We start from the raw sequence: 20,700 nt of genomic DNA, 5'->3' as shown, positions 1-20,700 counted from the left end.
CAGTGACTTCTCCTAGAAGTGACCAGTGACTTTTCTCCTAGAAGTGACCAGTGACTTTTCCTAGAAGTGACCAGTGAAATTTCTCCTAGAAGTGACCAGTGACTTTTCTCCTAGAAGTGACCAGTGACTTTTCCTAGAAGTGACCGGTGACTTTTCCTAGAAGTGACCAGTGACTTTTCTCCTAGAAGTGACCAGTGACTTTTCTCCTAGAAGTGACCAGTGACTTTTCTCCTAGAAGTGACCAGTGACTTTTCTCCTAGAAGTGACCAGTGACTTTTCTCCTAGAAGTGACCAGTGACTTTTCTCCTAGAAGTGACCAGTGACTTATTTCCTAGAAGTGACCAGTGACTTTTCTCCTAGAAGTGACCAGTGACTTTTCTCCTAGAAGTGACCAGTGACTTTTCTCCTAGAAGTGACCAGTGACTTTTCTCCTAGAAGTGACCAGTGACTTTTCCTAGAAGTGACCAGTGACTTTTCTCCTAGAAGTGACCAGTGACATTTCTCCTAGAAGTGACCAGTGACTTTTCTCCTAGAAGTGACCAGTGACTTTTCTCCTAGAAGTGACCAGTGACTTTTCCTAAAAGTGACCAGTCACTATTCCTAGAAGTGACCAGTGACTTTTCTCCTAGAAGTGACCAGTGACTTTTCTCCTAGAAGTGACCAGTGACTTTTCTCCTAGAAGTGACCAGTGACTTTTCTCCTAGAAGTGACCAGTGACTTTTCTCCTAGAAGTGACCAGTGACTTTTCTCCTAGAAGTGACCAGTGACATTTCTCCTAGAAGTGACCAGTGACTTTTCTCCTAGAAGTGACCAGTGACTTTTCTCCTAGAAGTGACCAGTGACTTTTCCTAGAAGTGACCAGTGACTTTTCTCCTAGAAGTGACCAGTGACTTTTCTCCTAGAAGTGACCAGTGACTTTTCTCCTAGAAGTGACCAGTGACTTTTCTCCTACAAGTGACCAGTGACTATTCCTAGAAGTGACCAGTGACTTTTCTCCTAGAAGTGACCAGTGACTTTTCCTAGAAGTGACCAGTGACTTTTCTCCTAGAAGTGACCAGTGACTTTTCTCCTAGAAGTGACCAGTGACTTTTCTCCTAGAAGTGACCAGTGACTTCTCCTAGAAGTGACCAGTGACTTTTCTCCTAGAAGTGACCAGTGACTTTTCTCCTAGAAGTGACCAGTGACTTTTCTCCTAGAAGTGACCAGTGACTTTTCTCCTAGAAGTGACCAGTGACATTTCTCCTACAAGTGACCAGTGACATTTCTCCTACAAGTGACCAGTGACTATTCCTAGAAGTGACCAGTGATTTTCTCCTAGAAGTGACCAGTGACTTCTCCTAGAAGTGACCAGTGACTTTTCTCCTAGAAGTGACCAGTGACTTTTCTCCTAGAAGTGACCAGTGACTTTTCTCCTAGAAGTGACCAGTGACTTTTCTCCTAGAAGTGACCAGTGACATTTCTCCTAGAAGTGACCAGTGACATTTCTCCTACAAGTGACCAGTGACTTTTCCTAGAAGTGACCAGTGACTTTTCTCCTAGAAGTGACCAGTGACTTTTCTCCTAGAAGTGACCAGTGACTTTTCTCCTAGAAGTGACCAGTGACTTCTCCTAGAAGTGACCAGTGACTTTTCTCCTAGAAGTGACCAGTGACTTTTCTCCTAGAAGTGACCAGTGACTTTTCTCCTAGAAGTGACCAGTGACTTTTCTACTAGAAGTGACCAGTGACATTTCTCCTAGAAGTGACCAGTGACATTTCTCCTAGAAGTGACCAGTGACTTTTCTCCTAGAAGTGACCAGTGACTTCTCCTAGAAGTGACCAGTGACATTTCTCCTAGAAGTGACCAGTGACATTTCTCCTAGAAGTGACCAGTGACTTTTCTCCTAGAAGTGACCAGTGACTTTTCTCCTAGAAGTGACCAGTGACTTTTCTCCTAGAAGTGACCAGTGACATTTCTCCTAGAAGTGACCAGTGACATTTCTCCTAGAAGTGACCAGTGACTTTTCTCCTAGAAGTGACCAGTGACTTTTCTCCTAGAAGTGACCAGTGACTTTTCCTAGAAGTGACCAGTGACTTTTCTCCTAGAAGTGACCAGTGACTTTTCTCCTAGAAGTGACCAGTGACTTTTCCTAGAAGTGACCAGTGACTTTTCTCCTAGAAGTGACCAGTGACTTCTCCTAGAAGTGACCAGTGACATTTCTCCTAGAAGTGACCAGTGACTTTTCTCCTAGAAGTGACCAGTGACTTCTCCTAGAAGTGACCAGTGACATTTCTCCTAGAAGTGACCAGTGACATTTCTCCTAGAAGTGACCAGTGACTTTTCTCCTAGAAGTGACCAGTGACTTTTCTCCTAGAAGTGACCAGTGACTTTTCTCCTAGAAGTGACCAGTGACATTTCTCCTAGAAGTGACCAGTGACATTTCTCCTAGAAGTGACCAGTGACTTTTCTCCTAGAAGTGACCAGTGACTTTTCTCCTAGAAGTGACCAGTGACTTTTCCTAGAAGTGACCAGTGACTTTTCTCCTAGAAGTGACCAGTGACTTTTCTCCTAGAAGTGACCAGTGACTTTTCTCCTAGAAGTGACCAGTGACTTTTCCTAGAAGTGACCAGTGACTTTTTTCCTAGAAGTGACCAGTGACTTTTTTCCTAGAAGTGACCAGTGACTTTTTTCCTAGAAGTGACCAGTGACTTTTCTCCTAGAAGTGACCAGTGACTTTTCTCCTAGAAGTGACCAGTGACATTTCTCCTAGAAGTGACCAGTGACATTTCTCCTAGAAGTGACCAGTGACTTTTCTCCTAGAAGTGACCAGTGACTTTTCTCCTAGAAGTGACCAGTGACTTTTCCTAGAAGTGACCAGTGACTTTTCTCCTAGAAGTGACCAGTGACTTTTCTCCTAGAAGTGACCAGTGACTTTTCTCCTAGAAGTGACCAGTGACTTTTCCTAGAAGTGACCAGTGACTTTTTTCCTAGAAGTGACCAGTGACTTTTTTCCTAGAAGTGTCCAGTGACTTTTCTCCTAGAAGTGACCAGTGACTTTTCCTAGAAGTGACCAGTGACTTTTCCTAGAAGTGACCAGTGACTTTTTTCCTAGAAGTGACCAGTGACTTTTCCTAGAAGTGACCAGTGACTTTTCCTAGAAGTGACCAGTGACTTTTCCTAGAAGTGACCAGTGACTTTTTTCCTAGAAGTGACGCGCGCTCTTTTTTCCACCAGACGTTTTTCAAAGCCCCATTAGAAAAAAAAAGACTCAAAAATCTTATATGAGCGTGAAAGTGAATTTCCCATAGGAACAAACATTTTATGAGGAGGATTTGAGGGGATCCGCTGGGAAATAATACTCCTCCTAAAGCTATATGTGCACATGCCCAAGGACAGGCTGAGAGGAGCGGCATTTGGCCAGTGAGTCCCTCTGCTAGCTCTCGCCCAATGTCGCCCGTCTGCCGCAGCTTTTCATCCAGATTTACGGCCCCCTGATAGGACACCCAGAGCACACATGTCTGGCCGTTTTCTGCCCCAACTGGTGCCCTCCAATACCCGGCCCTGCGGAGGAGCAATCTGCGACCACGTCTACCGTCTGTAGATTCCCCTGACTGGTCAGACCCTGCGTGTGTGAACGCAGCTTTATACAATGCGTCTCTGACTTCTGGACTCGCAGCCAATTCACCTGCCCACAACCAACCCCTAATTACCAGATTCCAGCCCTGCGCCGGAGGAGCGGCGTCCTGACGACAGAGGCGTGGTGCACACTAGTAGGACACAACAAACGCTGCACTCTTGGCAGATGATGTAGTGTGTGGACATTACCGCCGGGTGCTGTGTGTCCAAGGTGTGGCAGCGACACGCCGGCTCCTGAGGCTGGAAATATGTGGCCCCGGACAGCACAGATCTGACTGACTGCCACCATGCAAGCGTCCACTTTGGGCTCTTATTCGCCATGGATCAGATTCACACTCCGATGAATCAGACGAGGCCGTCGACAGCGGGGGTGAGAGCGGAGAGGTCTGCGGGGCTCCTGGGTATTCCATGTGTCTGGTGGATCCATGTGGGACGTGCGCTGAGATGAAATGCGATGTATGAGTGGACCTGGCCGTGAGTTTAGATCATTGGGTCTGAGAACCCGGAGACGGAAAATGCGAGCACAGAGGCGCATTCACACAAGGCAGGGTCACCTGGGGCATTTAGGAGAAATCCATTTACTGTGGATCCAGATGAACGGTATTTTATCATTTGGGGGATTATTGTTTTTTCTTTATGTGACCTCGAGATTTCAGACTTCTGGTTATGAAGGAAACTTTGGGAACAAGATGCAGCTTAGATGTAATCAGATGAAAATTGTGATTTATAAGTCTTTGCGTCCTTAGTACAATATGACATGAGGCATCTTACAAAGAAAGGAAACCGTGGCACGAAAAGCGTGCCCCAAAATCTGCCCAAATGTGCCCCACAATCTGCCCAAATATGCCCCCCAAACTGCCTAAATGTGCCCCACAATCTGCCCAAATATGCCCCCCAAACTGCCCAAATGTGCCCCAAAAGCTGCCCAAATGTGCCCCCAAATGTGCCCCCCAAACTGCCCAAATGTGCCACCAAATGTGCCCCCAAATATGCCCCACAAGCTGCCCCAAGAGCTGCCCAAATGTGCCCCCCAAACTGCCCAAATGTGCCACCAAATATGCCCCACAAGCTGCCCAAATGTGCCCCCCAAACTGCCCAAAATCTGCCCAAATGTGCCCCTCTCCCCATGAGAAAATCCATGTGTTGTCAGTTAAAAGGTAAAATAGCGGGTAAATCTGTCGGCTGCCCCCAGTGACACAGTGACTCCAGGCAGGACCCCCGCACACTGCTAAGCTCTGCGCTTGCTACATAGTGGCCGACAAGAGGACCCTGCCGGGGAAAGTTACCATCAGGGCAATATATAAAGCCGCTTGTTCCTTGTTGCTTTTCTCGCCATTGCACCACGTTTATAAAAGTGAAGCACAAGATTTAAGGCCTCGTTCACACCTTCAGTATTCGGTCAGTATTTTACATCAGTATTTGTAGCCAAAATCAGGAGAGGAACAATCAGAGGAAAAGTAGAATAGAAACTCGTCACCATCTGTATTATCACCCTCCTGGTTACAAATACTGAACATGTGAACGTGGCCTAAGGCTTTGTTCACACTGAGTTTTCTGATGTAAACCGTGCCAAGAAACTTTTTGGGAAGTTCTTTACATTTTTTGTTTTCTGCACCAGTTTTGAAGAGGTTTTTCTAGCATTTTCACAGATTTTTTTTCCGCAGCCTTTCTTTGCAGCCTCCTGATTGGACGTTGCTTAGTTTGGAGCATTTTCCATCAGAATCCAGTTCATAGGACTGACATTCACTTTCTTTTCTTCAGCCGGTTGTTGTTTGAAAGCCTGAAGTGTAAGATGCTGAAAATCCCGAATATATGAACAGAAGAGAATGGTCAAAAGTAGCAAAAAGTTGCAAATTTTAGTGCAAAAATGTCCTGTGATAAAGTGTAGAACGTCTAAAGCCACGTTCAGTATTCGGTCAGTATTTACATCAGTGTTTGTAGCCCAAACCAGGAGTGGTGATAAATGGAGAAGTGGTGCAGATGTTTCTACTAGACTTTTCCTCTGATTGTTCCTCTCCTGGTTTTGGCTACAAATACGGATATAAAATACTGATCGTGTGAACATGGCCTTAACCCCCCAAAAAACTGCCACAAAACCCTTGATAAGTTCCCGCTATGACTGCGCTTCTGATGACCATTGCTAATATCTGTAGCCAGCGCTGCGGGATATAGTAGTTATGGATCAAGGCTTTTGTGATTTTTCTCCACACTGGACACTTTCTAGAAATTGGGATTTGTGTAATAAGTTACAAAAAACGTCACAACCTCTTTCCAGTAGGGAACAGGGTGAAAAATGTAATAACAAATCTAGATAGAAATGTGATATCCTAAGATAAAGGGCATACGTTACATCTCTGAAATGTGGCACAAATTAGAGAAACGTGGCCAAGGGCATAAACAAGTCCCCTGGTGATAACGTCCCCCCATAGTTCTCCAGTTCAAGTCCCATGGTGATACCGTCCCCCCATAGTTCTCCAGTACAAATCCCCTGGTGATAACGTCCCCCCATAGTTCTCCAGTACAAGTCCCCCGGTGATAACATCCCCCCATAGTTCTCCAGTACAAGTCCCATGGTGATACCGTCCCCCCATAGTTCTCCAGTACAAGTCCCCTGGTGATAACGTCCCCCCATAGTTCTCCAGTACAAGTCCCCCGGTGATAACATCCCCCCATAGTTCTCCAGTACAAGTCCCATGGTGATACCGTCCCCCCATAGTTCTCCAGTACAAGTCCCCTGGTGATAACGTCCCCCCATAGTTCTCCAGTACAAATCCCCTGGTGATAACGTCCCCCCATAGTTCTCCAGTACAAATCCCCTGGTGATAACGTCCCCCCATAGTTCTCCAGTCACTTTGGACCCATTGGGATGCCCCCATTCCCTGGTGCAATTATTCTGTGACATAAAGGTCCTTAGCGATCTGATAACGTGTATCTAATGAATGAGAATCTTGGTGGTCAGCAGGCGAGGACCTGGTCTCTAGGGAGACCCCATGGGCAATGTCCCCGTCCTAGGAGATCACCTGGTTTCTTTCCGAGCTCCTGATGGTCCATCACCATGGTCTGTCCACAGGCCGAGGTCTGATGTAGGAACGTTCCTGATACTCCCTTGTAATCCAATGTTTGGTCCCGAAGAAGAAAACCTAGAGACTAAGGAAATGTGTCTACACCTTTATGACATTGAATCGTAGGTGACGTCTGAAGATGGGGTAGTAGTGTGAATGCATCAGGTCTATATTTATCGAGTATATATAATGTATGGCCGCCTGTATTTCAGCTGATAGAACTGCACGTCTATCTTGTGCCAGAAGATCTGTGGAGCCCCAAACTCAATAAAGCCTCTCTGGATGTGATCGGGAGATTTATTTCACTTGGATTCATCAGGTAAAGAAAAGAAAGAAGCCTTTATATGTGACGAGCACAGCAGTATCGCGACTGGATTATTTATCCTACCTATAAAGGGACAAAAAATACATTTGTCCACATTGTCCCACATGTTGGTCAGATATATGAGCCCTCGTAGTTCTAAATCTTATAAGGACAAACAAGTTGCCCCCCTATCCCCCACTATGGAGTAATGTTCCCCATCCTGTGCCCATCCTAGTGTGTATATATATACATATGTCCATGACCCGTCCTGGTATATATCTTCCCCCATCATGGGCCCATCCTGGTATATATGTCCCTTAACCTTGACCCATCCTGGTATATATGTCCCCCATCCTGGTATACATGTCCCCCATCCTGGTATACATGTCCCACATCCTGGTATACATGTCCCCCATCCTGGTATATATGTCCCCCATCCTTTTATATATGTCTCCCCATCCTGGTATATATGTCCCCCATCCTGGTATACATGTCCCCCATCCTGGTATATATGTCCCCCATCCTGGTATATATGTCCCCCATCCTGGTATATATGTCCCCCATCCTGGTATACATGTCCCCCATCCTGGTATATATGTCTCCCCATCCTGGTATATATGTCCTCCATCCTGGTATATATATATCCCACATCCTGGTATATATGTCCCCCATCCTGGAATATATGTCCCCCATCCTGGTATACATGTCCCACATCCTGGTATACATGTCCCCCATCCTGGTATACATGCCCCCCATCCTGGTATACATGTCCCCCATCCTGGTATACATGTCCCCCCTAAAGCTGTGCTTGATTCCGGCTTAGACATCAGAATGGCAAGTGATGTCCTTGCGGCTGGTGATTGGACTCTTTTTTTTGAATTGCTGGCTCTTTTTTAGGGTGCCCCCTGATATAAAGCTGCGGACGCTGAGGGAGAACCTGGCTGAATTCCTGGGGGACGACTCCATCACAGACAAGTTTGTGTTCCTGAAATGTGTTGGCAGCAGCCTGGCGGTGGTAACTATCTGAATGATAGGTGTCCGATCTCTATGAGTAATGTGCATGGTGTCCTGCGGGGGTGGGACGTGTCCGGGATTCCTGATCACATCTATGAGTAATGTGCATGGTGTGCTGCGGGGGTGGGACATGTCCGGGATACCTGATCACATCTATGAGTAATGTGCATGTCATCCTTCGGGGGTGGGACGTGTCCGGGATACCTGATCACATCTATGAGTGATGTGCATGGTGTGCTGCGGGGGTGGGACATGTCCGGGATACCTGATCACATCTATGAGTGATGTGCATGGCATCCTTCGGGGGTGGGACGTGTCCGGGATACCTGATCACATCTATGAGTGATGTGCATGGTGTGCTGCGGGGGTGGGACATGTCCGGGATACCTGATCACATCTATGAGTGATGTGCATGGCATCCTTCGGGGGTGGGACGTGTCCGGGATACCTGATCACATCTATGAGTGATGTGCATGGTGTGCTGCGGGGGTGGGACATGTCCGGGATACCTGATCACATCTATGAGTGATGTGCATGGCATCCTTCGGGGGTGGGACGTGTCCGGGATACCTGATCACATCTATGAGTAATGTGCATGGCATCCTTCGGGGGTGGGACATGTCCGGGATACCTGATCACATCTATGAGTGATGTGCATGGTGTGCTGCGGGGGTGGGACATGTCCGGGATACCTGATCACATCTATGAGTGATGTGCATGGCATCCTTCGGGGGTGGGACGTGTCCGGGATACCTGATCACATCTATGAGTGATGTGCATGGTGTGCTGCGGGGGTGGGACATGTCCGGGATACCTGATCACATCTATGAGTGATGTGCATGGCATCCTTCGGGGGTGGGACGTGTCCGGGATACCTGATCACATCTATGAGTAATGTGCATGGCGTCCTGCGGGGGTGGGACATGTCCAGGATACCTGACCACATCTATGAGTAATGTGCATGGCGTCCTGCGGGGGTGGGACGTGTCCAGGATACCTGACCACATCTATGAGTAATGTGCATGGCGTCCTGCGGGGGTGGGACATGTCCAGGATACCTGACCACATCTATGAGTAATGTGCATGGCGTCCTGCGGGGGTGGGACGTGTCCAGGATACCTGACCACATCTATGAGTAATGTGCATGGCGTCCTGCGGGGGTGGGACGTGTCCGGGATACTTGACCACCTCTATGAGTAATGTGCATGGCGTCCTGCGGGGGTGGGACGTGTCCGGGATTCCTGATCACCTCTATGAGTAATGTGCATGGCGTCCTGCGGGGGTGGGACGTGTCCGGGATACCTGATCACATCTATGAGTAATGTGCATGGCGTCCTGATTCCTTCTGTCGTCCTGCAATCCTTCTTCCTGGCAATGTGACTTCATTCTTTTGTAGCAAAATATTTGCAGTTTCCCGGAGATGCGATTTCACCGTTGTTGCGCAGCTCCTCTCCTCGGTGCTCTGCGGACGCGGAGTTCTGCATGAATCTCTATGTTAGGTGGGAGGACAGCGGCGTCTTCTCTGCAGATTTATTATGGGACGCTCAGATCCGCGTTTTGCACCTCAATGGGGAAGGTGCAGCTGTGCTGGGGGAGAAAATGGTTAGAAGGTTGGAGGAGTGTTTAAACTAGGGATTGGGGGGGAGGGTATTCATTTTATAGGAGGGGAAGATAGTGCAGATAGAGACCTGGGCACAAATAAGGAAGTTGGGGGTGGCGGTGGCATGGGGGGTGGGGTTAGAACAGTTAATAATTTAAGAAAGAATAGAGGTACAGAGAGGAACATCAAGTGCATGTATACTAATGCCAGAAGCCTCGCCAACAAAATGGACGAATTAGAACTAATGTTGTTGGAGCATAATTATGACATGGTGGGGATATCTGAGACGTGGCTGGATGAGAGCCATGACTGGGCTGTTAACTTGCAGGGCTATAGCCTGTTCAGAAATGACCGTACAGATAAGCGAGGGGGAGGGGTGTGTCTGTATGTAAAATCCACCTTAAAACCCATCCTGCGTGATAATATAGGTGAATCTAATGAAAATGTAGAGTCCCTGTGGGTGGAGATAAGGGGAGGGGGAAAAAATAATAAATTACTGATAGGGGTTGTTATAAATCTCCAAAACTAATGGAAGCAATGGAGAATATCCTCGTAAAGCAAATAGATGAAGCTGCGACTCAAGGAGAAGTCATTATTATGGGGGACTTCAACTACCCTGAAATAGATTGGGGAACAGAAACCTGCAGTTCCAGCAAAGGTAATCGGGGTCTGACAACTATGAGAGACAATTACCTCTGACAACTGGTTCAGGACCCAACAAGGAAGGGGGCACTGCTAGACCTAATATTAACCAACAGGCCAGACCGCATAGCAAATATAAGGGTTGGGGGTCACTTGGGGAATAGTGATCACAAAATAATAAGTTTTCATGTCTCCTTTAATAAGATGTGTAGTAGAGGGGTGACAAGGACACTAAACTTCAGGAGGGCAAATTTCCAACGGATGAGAGAGGATCTTGGTGCAATTAACTGGGACGATATCCTGAGACACAAAACTACACAAAGAAAATGGGAGACGTTTATTAGCATCCTGGATAGGACCTGTGCACAGTATATACCGTATGGGAATAAACATACTAGAAATAGGAGGAAACCAATATGGCTAAATAGAGCTGTAAGGGGCGCAATAAGGGACAAAAAGAAAGCATTTAGAGAATTAAAGGAAGTAGGTAGTGAGGAGGCATTAAATAAATACAAGAAATTACATAAATTCTGTAAAAAGCAAATCAAGGCAGCAAAGATTGAGACAGAGACTCATTGCCAGAGAGAGCAAAAATAATCCCAAAATATTCTTTAACTATATAAATAGTAAGAAACTAAAAAATGACAGTGTTGGCCCCTTAAAAATAGTCTGGGTGAAATGGTGGATGAGGATGAGGAAAAAGCCAATCTGCTAAATGACTTTTTTTCATCAGTATTTACAAAAGAAAATCCCATGGCAGCCAATATGACTAGTGATAAAAATTCCCCATTAAATGTCACCTGCTTAACCCAGCAGGAAGTACAGCGGCGGCTAAAAATCACTAAAATTGACAAATCTCCGGGCCCGGATGGGATCCACCCCCGAGTACTGCAGGAACTAAGTACAGTCATTGATAGACCATTATTATTAATCTTTAAAGACTCCATAATAACAGGGTCTGTACCACAGGACTGGCGTATAGCAAATGTGGTGCCAATATTCAAAAAGGGGCCAAAAACTGAACTCGGTAATTATAGGCCAGTAAGCTTCACCTCTACTGTGGGTAAAATCCTGGAGGGTATTCTAAGGGATGCTATACTGGAGTATCTGAAGAGGAATAACCTCATGACCCAGTATCAGCACGGGTTTACTAGGGACCGATCATGTCAGACTAATCTGATCAGCTTCTATGAAGAGGTAAGTTCAGGACTGGACCAAGGGAACCCAGTGGACGTAGTGTATATGGACTTTTCAAAAGCTTTTGATACGGTGCCAGACAAAAGGTTGTTACATAAAATGAGAATAATGGGGATAGGGGAAAATATGTGTAAGTGGGTTGAGAGTTGGCTCAGGGATAGGAAACAAAGGGTGGTTATTAATGGAGCACACTCGGACTGGGTCACGGTTAGTAGTGGGGTACCACAGGGGTCAGTATTGGGCCCTCTTCTTTTTAACATATTTATTAATGACCTTCTAGGGGGCATTCAGAGCAGAATTTCAATATTTACAGATGACACTAAACTCTGCAGGGTAATCAATACAGAGGCGGACAATTTTATTTTACAGGATGATTTATGTAAACTAGAAGCTTGGGCTGATAAATGGCAAATGAGCTTTAATGGGGATAAATGTAAGGTCATGCACTTGGGTAGAAGTAATAAGATGTATAACTATGTGCTTAATTCTAAAACTCTGGGCAAAACCGTCAATGAAAAAGACCTGGGTGTATGGGTGGATGACAAACTCATATTCAGTGGCCAGTGTCAGGCAGCTGCTACAAAGGCAAATAAAATAATGGGATGTATTAAAAGAGGCATAGATGCTCATGAGGAGAACATAATTTTACCTCTATACAAGTCACTAGTGCGACCACACTTAGAATACTGTGCACAGTTCTGGTCTCCGGTGTATAAGAAAGACATAGCTGAACTAGAGCGGGTGCAGAGAAGAGCGACCACGGTTATTAGAGGACTGGGGGGTCTGCAATACCAAGATAGGTTATTACACTTGGGGCTATTTAGTCTGGAAAAACGAAGACTAAGGGGTGATCTTATGTTAATGTATAAATATATGAGGGGACAGTACAAAGACCTTTCTGATGATCTTTTTAATCATAGACCTGAGACGAGGACAAGGGGGCATCCTCTACGTCTGGAGGAAAGAAGGTTTAAGCATAATAACAGACGCGGGTTCTTTACTGTAAGAGCAGTGAGACTATGGAACTCTCTGCCGTATGATGTTGTAATGAGTGATTCATTACTTAAATTTAAGAGGGGACTGGATACCTTTCTGGAAAAGTATAATGTTACAGGGTATATACACTAGATTCCTTGATAAGGCGTTGATCCAGGGAACTAGTCTGATTGCCGTATGTGGGGTCGGGAAGGAATTTTTTTCCCCATGGTGGAGTTACTCCTTGCCACATGGGGTTTTTTGCCTTCCCCTGGATCAACATGTTAGGGCATGTTAGGTTAGGCTATGGGTTGAACTAGATGGACTTACAGTCTTCCTTCAACCTTAATAACTATGTTTCATAAAGTGAAAGAAAATAGAGAACCTGACGGCAAAGACCAACGGGAGACTTCATCTTGCTGAGCTGTGATTGGCTGCGTCGAGCGACACGTCTTGGTTTTATGTATTTTTTTCCTAATCAATAAAGCTGCGATTATTTCAGTCCATCTGTTCTCATATAAATGTATTTTTGTGTGCAGGTAAAATTGCGGCAGGAATATGATCTGAAGCTGAAGTCGTTTGCTCCACCGTATGTAAGTCGTCTGTCCCCCACAATGTCCTTGTCCTCTCACTTGATCACTGACTGCTGTGTACGCGACATAAATTCAATATGTAACTTGTATCTTACTGACTGCACAATGAAATGGGAATAAAGAAACATTGTGGTGGAATAACCCTTGACGTTGTATCACTAGAGGATAGCACTGATGTATTGGAGCAGGCGCTGAGGTGCAGCACAGAGGTCGCAGAGCAATGGGGTAAAACAGGATTATTTAACAGTAGAGATGAAAGTGATCTCCTCGCAGGGAGCTAATGACCAGGAAACAAGAATTAAAGGCAGAACCAAGATTAATGCGACAGTCTGAAGTTTAAAGAGCACTTATCGTGACTCCCGCTGGTCCTCCTTAATATACAGTCCGATGGGGGTTGTAGTACCAGAAACGCCCGGCGTATTGCCTTGCGCAGGCGTGTACTCCAGAGGACAGAGAATGAACTTCAATCCAATATTGCGGCCAGCATGCAGCCAGCGGGTAAGGAAAGGGTGAATCAAACACCCGAAAACCCCGCCCCTATGACCCAAAACTGGTCCCGCCAAATTCAGGTGACAGGTTCCCTTTAAACACGCTCCCTCTTCCGGGTCATGGGTCCTGTCCGGTCCCCTATTTCTTCACCCTGACAACATGGGACGCAGCCTCGACAGTTCCGGACCCGGTCAATGCAGGTATCCGCAGCCCGATCTTCCTCCTATACTATTGCTCCTAATAATTAGAAGAGCAGTGGTCCCCGAGGTTTTGCCAGGCACAGCGCCATCCTCCTCTATAGGCAGTGTCCGGTATTGCAGCTACCACTCACATTGGGGCAGCACCGGAGGCAGCTGATGGTTAAGGGCAGCGCTGTGTCAGGTAACAATGTTTAGGCGGCTCATACTGTCATCCTTCTTCACATTTCATAGATAATGTAACAAATAGACAATCTGCAAATCAATGTATATATAAATTATCTTATCTCACCCTCAGAAAACCCCTAAAAGCCATTAGGTGTCTCCTTTATGTGTAACTTGCTGTGTGATGGCCAGCGTAATCCATCTGTAACAGCAGAGGCGGATTACAGGAAGTGGGGGTGTGGCTTTGCACATCTACAGGAATTGGGGGTGTGGCTTTGCACATCTCCAGGAAGTGGGGGTGTGGCTTTGCACATCTACAGGAATTGGGGGGTGGCTTTGCACATCTCCAGGAAGTGGGGGTGTGGCTTTGCACATCTCCAGGAAGTGGGGGTGTGGCTTTGCACATCTACAGGAATTGGGGGGTGGCTTTGCACATCTCCAGGAAGTGGGGGGGTGGCTTTGCACATCTCCAGGAAGTGGGGGTGTGGCTTTGCACATCTACAGGAAGTGGGGGTGTGGCTTTGGACATCTACAGGAAGTGGGGGTGTGGCTTTGCACATCTACAGGAAGTGGGGGGTGGCTTTGCACATCTACAGGAAGTGGGGGTGTGGCTTTGCACATCTACAGGAAGTGGGGGTGTGGCTTTGCACATCTACAGTAAGTGGGGGTGTGGCTTTGCACATCTACAGTAAGTGGGGGTGTGGCTTTGCACATCTACAGGAATTGGGGCGTGGCTTTTTACCTCCACAGGAAGTGGGGTAGAGCTTTGTACCGATATAGGAAGTGGTGCCGGGAGCTTTTGCCTTTTGTGTCCACTCCTGCCCTCTTGTCTGACATACTGCATACAGGTGAAAAACAAAGGCTGGGTTTTGACTCCGGGCAGGCGAGCCATGGGAAAACAGCAGGACCAATGCATGCAGGCAACTGAGGGAAAAGAAGTTCCAGCACCTATAGTGCTGGCTGAATGCTGGTGAGAAGACCACTAAAAAATATAATGGACAGCAAATTACTGAGAAGGAGAACCAGAGCAGATCCTGGACATATTATGCTGGTGCTGTCGTGGGGTTGAGGGCAGCAGGACCGTGCTTGTCTACAGGCTTTGTGTGTAAGGACAGGCACAATCTAACGGATACTTCTACCAAATAAAAAAAACTGTGTTTAATCGCAGCTACGGTGAGTGTAAATGTGACGATCTGTCAGCGAGGTCTGGTGCAGACCCGTCCTGGGGGCTTCCTGCTCCGTCCCCCGAGGTCCTCATTGACCAGTGTGCACACTGTAAACTCCGCGTCCCATTTGGTCTTTTTTTCAGGCTCGTGAACCAGAATTATATCTACTCCCCGGGGACCTTTATGAAGGCAGTGTATACGGATCCACAGTCTCTCCGGAGCAGCGGCATTTCGAGTATTCATCCTCTGAGCAGTCTGAAGCGCGAGCCGACGCCGTCATCGATGAGAGGACGACGGTTCAGCCGATCCCTGAGAATGATCCAGCCGCGCCCCGACCACCGCAGGACGGAGGCCGAAGCTTCATATGGAATAAGAAGAGAGGCGACGCTGTGCCGCTCACCAGCCAGATACAATATCAAGTTCAGATGGAGAGCGGCGCTGTCTTACCTCTGCTCAGCGGTATCAGTCACTCGTCTGCATGGAAACAAATGTCTAATGTGCAGAGACGCTGAGACAGGGAAACTCACTTCCCGTTCTTCCCTTGCTATCTATTGAGGGTGCTTTTTCCCCTTTTTCTTGGCCTGTCATGAGCAGCAGGCTTTCCCCATCTGCAGCACCTTCTCCCCTCTCACAGTATGCAGCCTCAGAGCCACAGAGAGAAGCTGCAGCTGCATCCCCCTCCTCTCTCACAGCATTCAGTCACACAGAAGTGCAGCTGCATCCCCCTCCTCCCCTCTCACAGCATTCAGTCACAGAGAAGCTGCAGCTGCATCCCCCCTTCTCTCTCACAGCCTTCAGTTGCAGAGAAGCTGCATCCCCCTCCTCCCCCTCACAGCATGCAGCCTCAGAGCCACAGAGAGAGAAGCTGCAGCTGCATCCCCCTCCTCTCTCACAGCATGCAGCCTCAGAGCCACAGAGAGAGAAGCTGCAGCTGCATCCCCCTCCTCTCTCACAGCATTCAGTCACAGAGAAGCTGCAGCTGCATCCCCCCCTCCTCTCTCACAGCCTTCAGTCGCAGAGAAGCTGCATCCCCCTCCTCCCCCTCACAGCATGCAGTCTCAGAGGCACAGAGAGAGAGAAGCTGCAGCTGCATCCCCCTCCTCTCACAGCATTCACAGAGAAGCTGCAGCTGCATCCCCCTCCTCCTCTCACAACATGCAGTCTCAGAGCCACAGAGAGAGACATACAGTATATACAGGGAGGAGGTGGATACGGGATGGACAGGCTGCAGGACGGTGAGCAGGATGTTTCCTCTCATGGCCAAATATCTTACAAAGTTCATGTTACATTACTGACACATTGTAAAGGATTGTCCACATATTGTAGATGTCAGTGTTGTAAATAGTAATAAACCTTGATACATTTATTTTCTCCAGGAAACATTAAACAGTCAGAAATAGTCAGATCTGAGGACGGCAAGATATTATCAGGAAGAAACCCGACTGGTGATTCTGGGATTGCACATTCCCTCCCGGGGGCAGAACCCGACTGTTCACAGCGCAAGCGGTATAATAAGGGGCAGATTTATGGAAACTCTTTCTTGCCTATTGGAACCAATCACAGCACAGCTTTTATTTTTCAAGAGCAGAATTTTTAAGATCGCTGCACTGCGATTGGTTGCCAGGAGCCACAGCTCTTCCTCCGCTCACTGATACTCTGTGTCTCCTATTTGTTTTATTTTTAGGCAGGAAACATTTATACAAGAAAATCCTACAAATCGGGGATCAAGGGACGAGCGCAATCAGGTAACCGGGGGTTGTGGATGGGATGTTGCGGGTCCGGGGACGGCGCCTTGGGTTATGTGCAGTCCGATCGCCATATCAAGCAGTTGCATTTTTATTTTGCCGCTTTTCTGGTTTACTTTGTGTTATTCGCTGATGTTTTTTGCACTTTGGTGCGTGCAGTTCAGGAATTTTGCACAAACTAAAATATGATCTTTTTTTAACCGTTTTTTGCAATTTCTTAGTGCATAAAGTCCGATGTTTTGTAAAATGCCGCCAGAATTAAGGACTTGCATAAAATCACTCCAGGGGCGACTCAAGATCACAAATAAAGAATCACGGGAAAACATCCGGGAACCCGAAACTTCACAGACCAACGTCCGTGTGCAGCCTGATTATTTTGTTCTCACATCTATAGACTGGAATAGACGAGTTTAATCTGTGACGGACTCCCTTCTCCTGGTGATTGACAGGTCTCACAGGTATATGACAGATACCTGTCAATCAGCTGCAGCAGGGCGGCACCGGACCACTCGGGTCTCAGGTCCAACGTTTCATACTGTGTTTTCTCTGGACCACCGCAGTATTTCAGAGAGACAAACCTGGCTGTAATGGCGGAGCTGCGCTCTGATTCACACCTGGCTGTAATGGTGGAGCTGCGCTCTGATTCACACCTGGCTGTAATGGCGGAGCTGCGCTCTGATTCACACCTGGCTGTAATGGTGGAGCTGCGCTCTGATTCTCACCTGGCTGTAATGGCGGAGCTGCGCTCTGATTCTCACCTGGCTGTAATGGCGGAGCTGCGCTCTGATTCTCACCTGGCTGTAATGGCGGAGCTGCGCTCTGATTCACACCTGCCTGTAATGGTGGAGCTGCGCTCTGATTCACACCTGGCTGTAATGGCGGAGCTGCGCTCTGATTCACACCTGCCTGTAATGGTGGAGCTGCGCTCTGATTCACACCTGGCTGTAATGGCGGAGCTGCGCTCTGATTCACACCTGGCTGTAATGGCGGAGCTGCGCTCTGATTCACACCTGGCTGTAATGGCGGAGCTGCGCTCTGATTCACACCTGGCTGTAATGGGGGAGCTGCGCTCTGATTCACACCTGGCTGTAATGGCGGAGCTGCGCTCTGATTCACACCTGGCTGTAATGGGGGAGCTGCGCTCTGATTCACACCTGGCTGTAATGGCGGAGCTGCGCTCTGATTCACACCTGGCTGTAATGGCGGAGCTGCGCTCTGATTCACACCTGGCTGTAATGGCGGAGCTGTGCTCTGATTCTCACCTGGCTGTAATGGTGGAGCTGCGCTCTGATTCACACCTGGCTGTAATGACGGAGCTGCACTCTGATTCACACCTGGCTGTAATGGCGGAGCTGCGCTCTGATTCACACCTGGCTGTAATGGCGGAGCTGCGCTCTGATTCTCACCTGGCTGTAATGGCGGAGCTGCGCTCTGATTCACACCTGGCTGTAATGACGGAGCTGCGCTCTGATTCACACCTGGCTGTAATGGCGGAGCTGCGCTCTGATTCTCACCTGGCTGTAATGGCGGAGCTGCGCTCTGATTCACACCTGGCTGTAATGGCGGAGCTGCGCTCTGATTCACACCTGGCTGTAATGGCGGAGCTGCGCTCTGATTCACACCTGGCTGTAATGGCGGAGCTGCGCTCTGATTCACACCTGGCTGTAATGGCGGAGCTGCGCTCTGATTCACACCTGGCTGTAATGGTGGAGCTGCGCTCTGATTCACACCTGGCTGTAATGGCGGAGCTGCGCTCTGATTCACACCTGGCTGTAATGGCGGAGCTGCGCTCTGATTCACACCTGGCTGTAATGGCGGAGCTGCGCTCTGATTCACACCTGGCTGTAATGGCGGAGCTGCGCTCTGATTCACACCTGGCTGTAATGGCGGAGCTGCGCTCTGATTCACACCTGGCTGTAATGGCGGAGCTGCGCTCTGATTCACACCTGGCTGTAATGGCGGAGCTGCGCTCTGATTCTCACCTGGCTGTAATGGCGGAGCTGCGCTCTGATTCACACCTGGCTGTAATGGCGGAGCTGCGCTCTGATTCACACCTGGCTGTAATGGCGGAGCTGTGCTCTGATTCACACCTGGCTGTAATGGGGGAGCTGCGCTCTGATTCACACCTGGCTGTAATGGGGGAGCTGCGCTCTGATTCACACCTGGCTGTAATGGCGGAGCTGCGCTCTGATTCACACCTGGCTGTAATGGGGGAGCTGCGCTATGGTTCACACCTGGCTGTAATGGCGGAGCTGTGCTCTGATTCACACCTGGCTGTAATGACGGAGCTGCGCTCTGATTCACACCTGGCTGTAATGGCGGAGCTGCGCTCTGATTCACACCTGGCTGTAATGGTGGAGCTGCGCTCTGATTCACACCTGGCTGTAATGGCGGAGCTGCGCTCTGATTCACACCTGGCTGTAATGACGGAGCTGCGCTCTGATTCACACCTGGCTGTAATGGCGGAGCTACGCTCTGATTCACACCTGGCTGTAATGGCGGAGCTGCGCTCTGATTCACACCTGGCTGTAATGGTGGAGCTGCGCTCTGGTTCACACCTGGCTGTAATGGGGGAGCTGCGCTCTGATTCACACCTGGCTGTAATGGCGGAGCTGCTTTCTGATTCTCACCTGGCTGCAATGGCGGAGCTGCGCTCTGATTCACACCTGGCTGTAATGGCGGAGCTGCGCTCTGATTCACACCTGGCTGTAATGGTGGAGCTGCGCTCTGATTCACACCTGGCTGTAATGGCGGAGCTGCGCTCTGATTCACACCTGGCTGTAATGGGGGAGCTGCGCTCTGATTCACACCTGGCTGTAATGGGGGAGCTGCGCTCTGATTCACACCTGGCTGTAATGGTGGAGCTGCGCTCTGATTCACACCTGGCTGTAATGGCGGAGCTGCGCTCTGATTCACACCTGGCTGTAATGGGGGAGCTGTGCTCGGATTCACACTTGCCTGTAATGGCGGAGCTGCGCTCTGATTCACACCTGGCTGTAATGGTGGAGCTGTGCTCTGATTCACACCTGGCTGTAATGGCGGAGCTGCGCTCTGATTCACACCTGGCTGTAATGGCGGAGCTGCGCTCTGATTCACACCTGGCTGTAATGGCGGAGCTGCGCTCTGATTCACACCTGGCTGTAATGGCGGAGCTGCGCTCTGATTCACACCTGGCTGTAATGGCGGAGCTGCGCTCTGATTCACACCTGGCTGTAATGGCGGAGCTGCGCTCTGATTCACACCTGGCTGTAATGGCGGAGCTGCGCTCTGATTCTCACCTGGCTGTAATGGCGGAGCTGCGCTCTGATTCACACCTGGCTGTAATGGCGGAGCTGCGCTCTGATTCACACCTGGCTGTAATGGCGGAGCTGCGCTCTGATTCACACCTGGCTGTAATGGGGGAGCTGCGCTCTGATTCACACCTGGCTGTAATGGGGGAGCTGCGCTCTGATTCACACCTGGCTGTAATGGCGGAGCTGCACTCTGATTCACACCTGGCTGTAATGGCGGAGCTGCGCTCTGATTCACACCTGGCTGTAATGGGGGAGCTGCGCTATGGTTCACACCTGGCTGTAATGGCGGAGCTGTGCTCTGATTCACACCTGGCTGTAATGACGGAGCTGCGCTCTGATTCACACCTGGCTGTAATGGCGGAGCTGCGCTCTGATTCACACCTGGCTGTAATGGTGGAGCTGCGCTCTGATTCACACCTGGCTGTAATGACGGAGCTGCGCTCTGATTCACACCTGGCTGTAATGGCGGAGCTGCGCTATGGTTCACACCTGGCTGTAATGGGGGAGCTGCGCTCTGATTTACACCTGGCTGTAATGGCGGAGCTGCGCTCTGATTCACACCTGGCTGCAATGGCGGAGCTGCGCTCTGATTCACACCTGGCTGTAATGGCGGAGCTGCGCTCTGATTCACACCTGGCTGTAAT

General features: G+C 48.8%; 1 protein-coding gene across 6 annotated transcripts in view; it reads left to right on the top strand.

Moving 5' to 3' along the window:
• SPATA1 (spermatogenesis associated 1) overlaps positions 1-20,700 on the top strand; it is a 51,599-nt gene that overhangs the window by 7,096 nt on the left and 23,803 nt on the right. For 4 of the 6 annotated variants that reach the window (XM_077276122.1, XM_077276125.1, XM_077276127.1 and 1 more), the window contains 6 exons: positions 6,889-6,995; positions 7,878-7,995; positions 12,948-13,001; positions 15,162-15,477; positions 16,395-16,524; positions 16,703-16,763. In XM_077276122.1, coding sequence (XP_077132237.1) covers positions 6,889-6,995; positions 7,878-7,995; positions 12,948-13,001; positions 15,162-15,477; positions 16,395-16,524; positions 16,703-16,763 — 786 coding nt within the window. Of the gene's footprint in view, positions 1-3,726; positions 3,985-6,888; positions 6,996-7,877; positions 7,996-12,947; positions 13,002-15,161; positions 15,478-16,394; positions 16,525-16,702; positions 16,764-20,700 lie in introns of those variants that run through there. The other 2 variants (XM_077276123.1, XM_077276126.1) reach the window with 2 other exon arrangements.

The sequence above is a fragment of the Ranitomeya variabilis genome, chromosome 8 (assembly GCF_051348905.1).
Source record: "Ranitomeya variabilis isolate aRanVar5 chromosome 8, aRanVar5.hap1, whole genome shotgun sequence".
NCBI classification, from domain to species: domain Eukaryota; kingdom Metazoa; phylum Chordata; class Amphibia; order Anura; family Dendrobatidae; genus Ranitomeya; species Ranitomeya variabilis.
The sequence above is the reverse complement of the archived record's forward strand: the minus strand, read 5'-3'. Positions and strand labels throughout refer to the sequence as shown.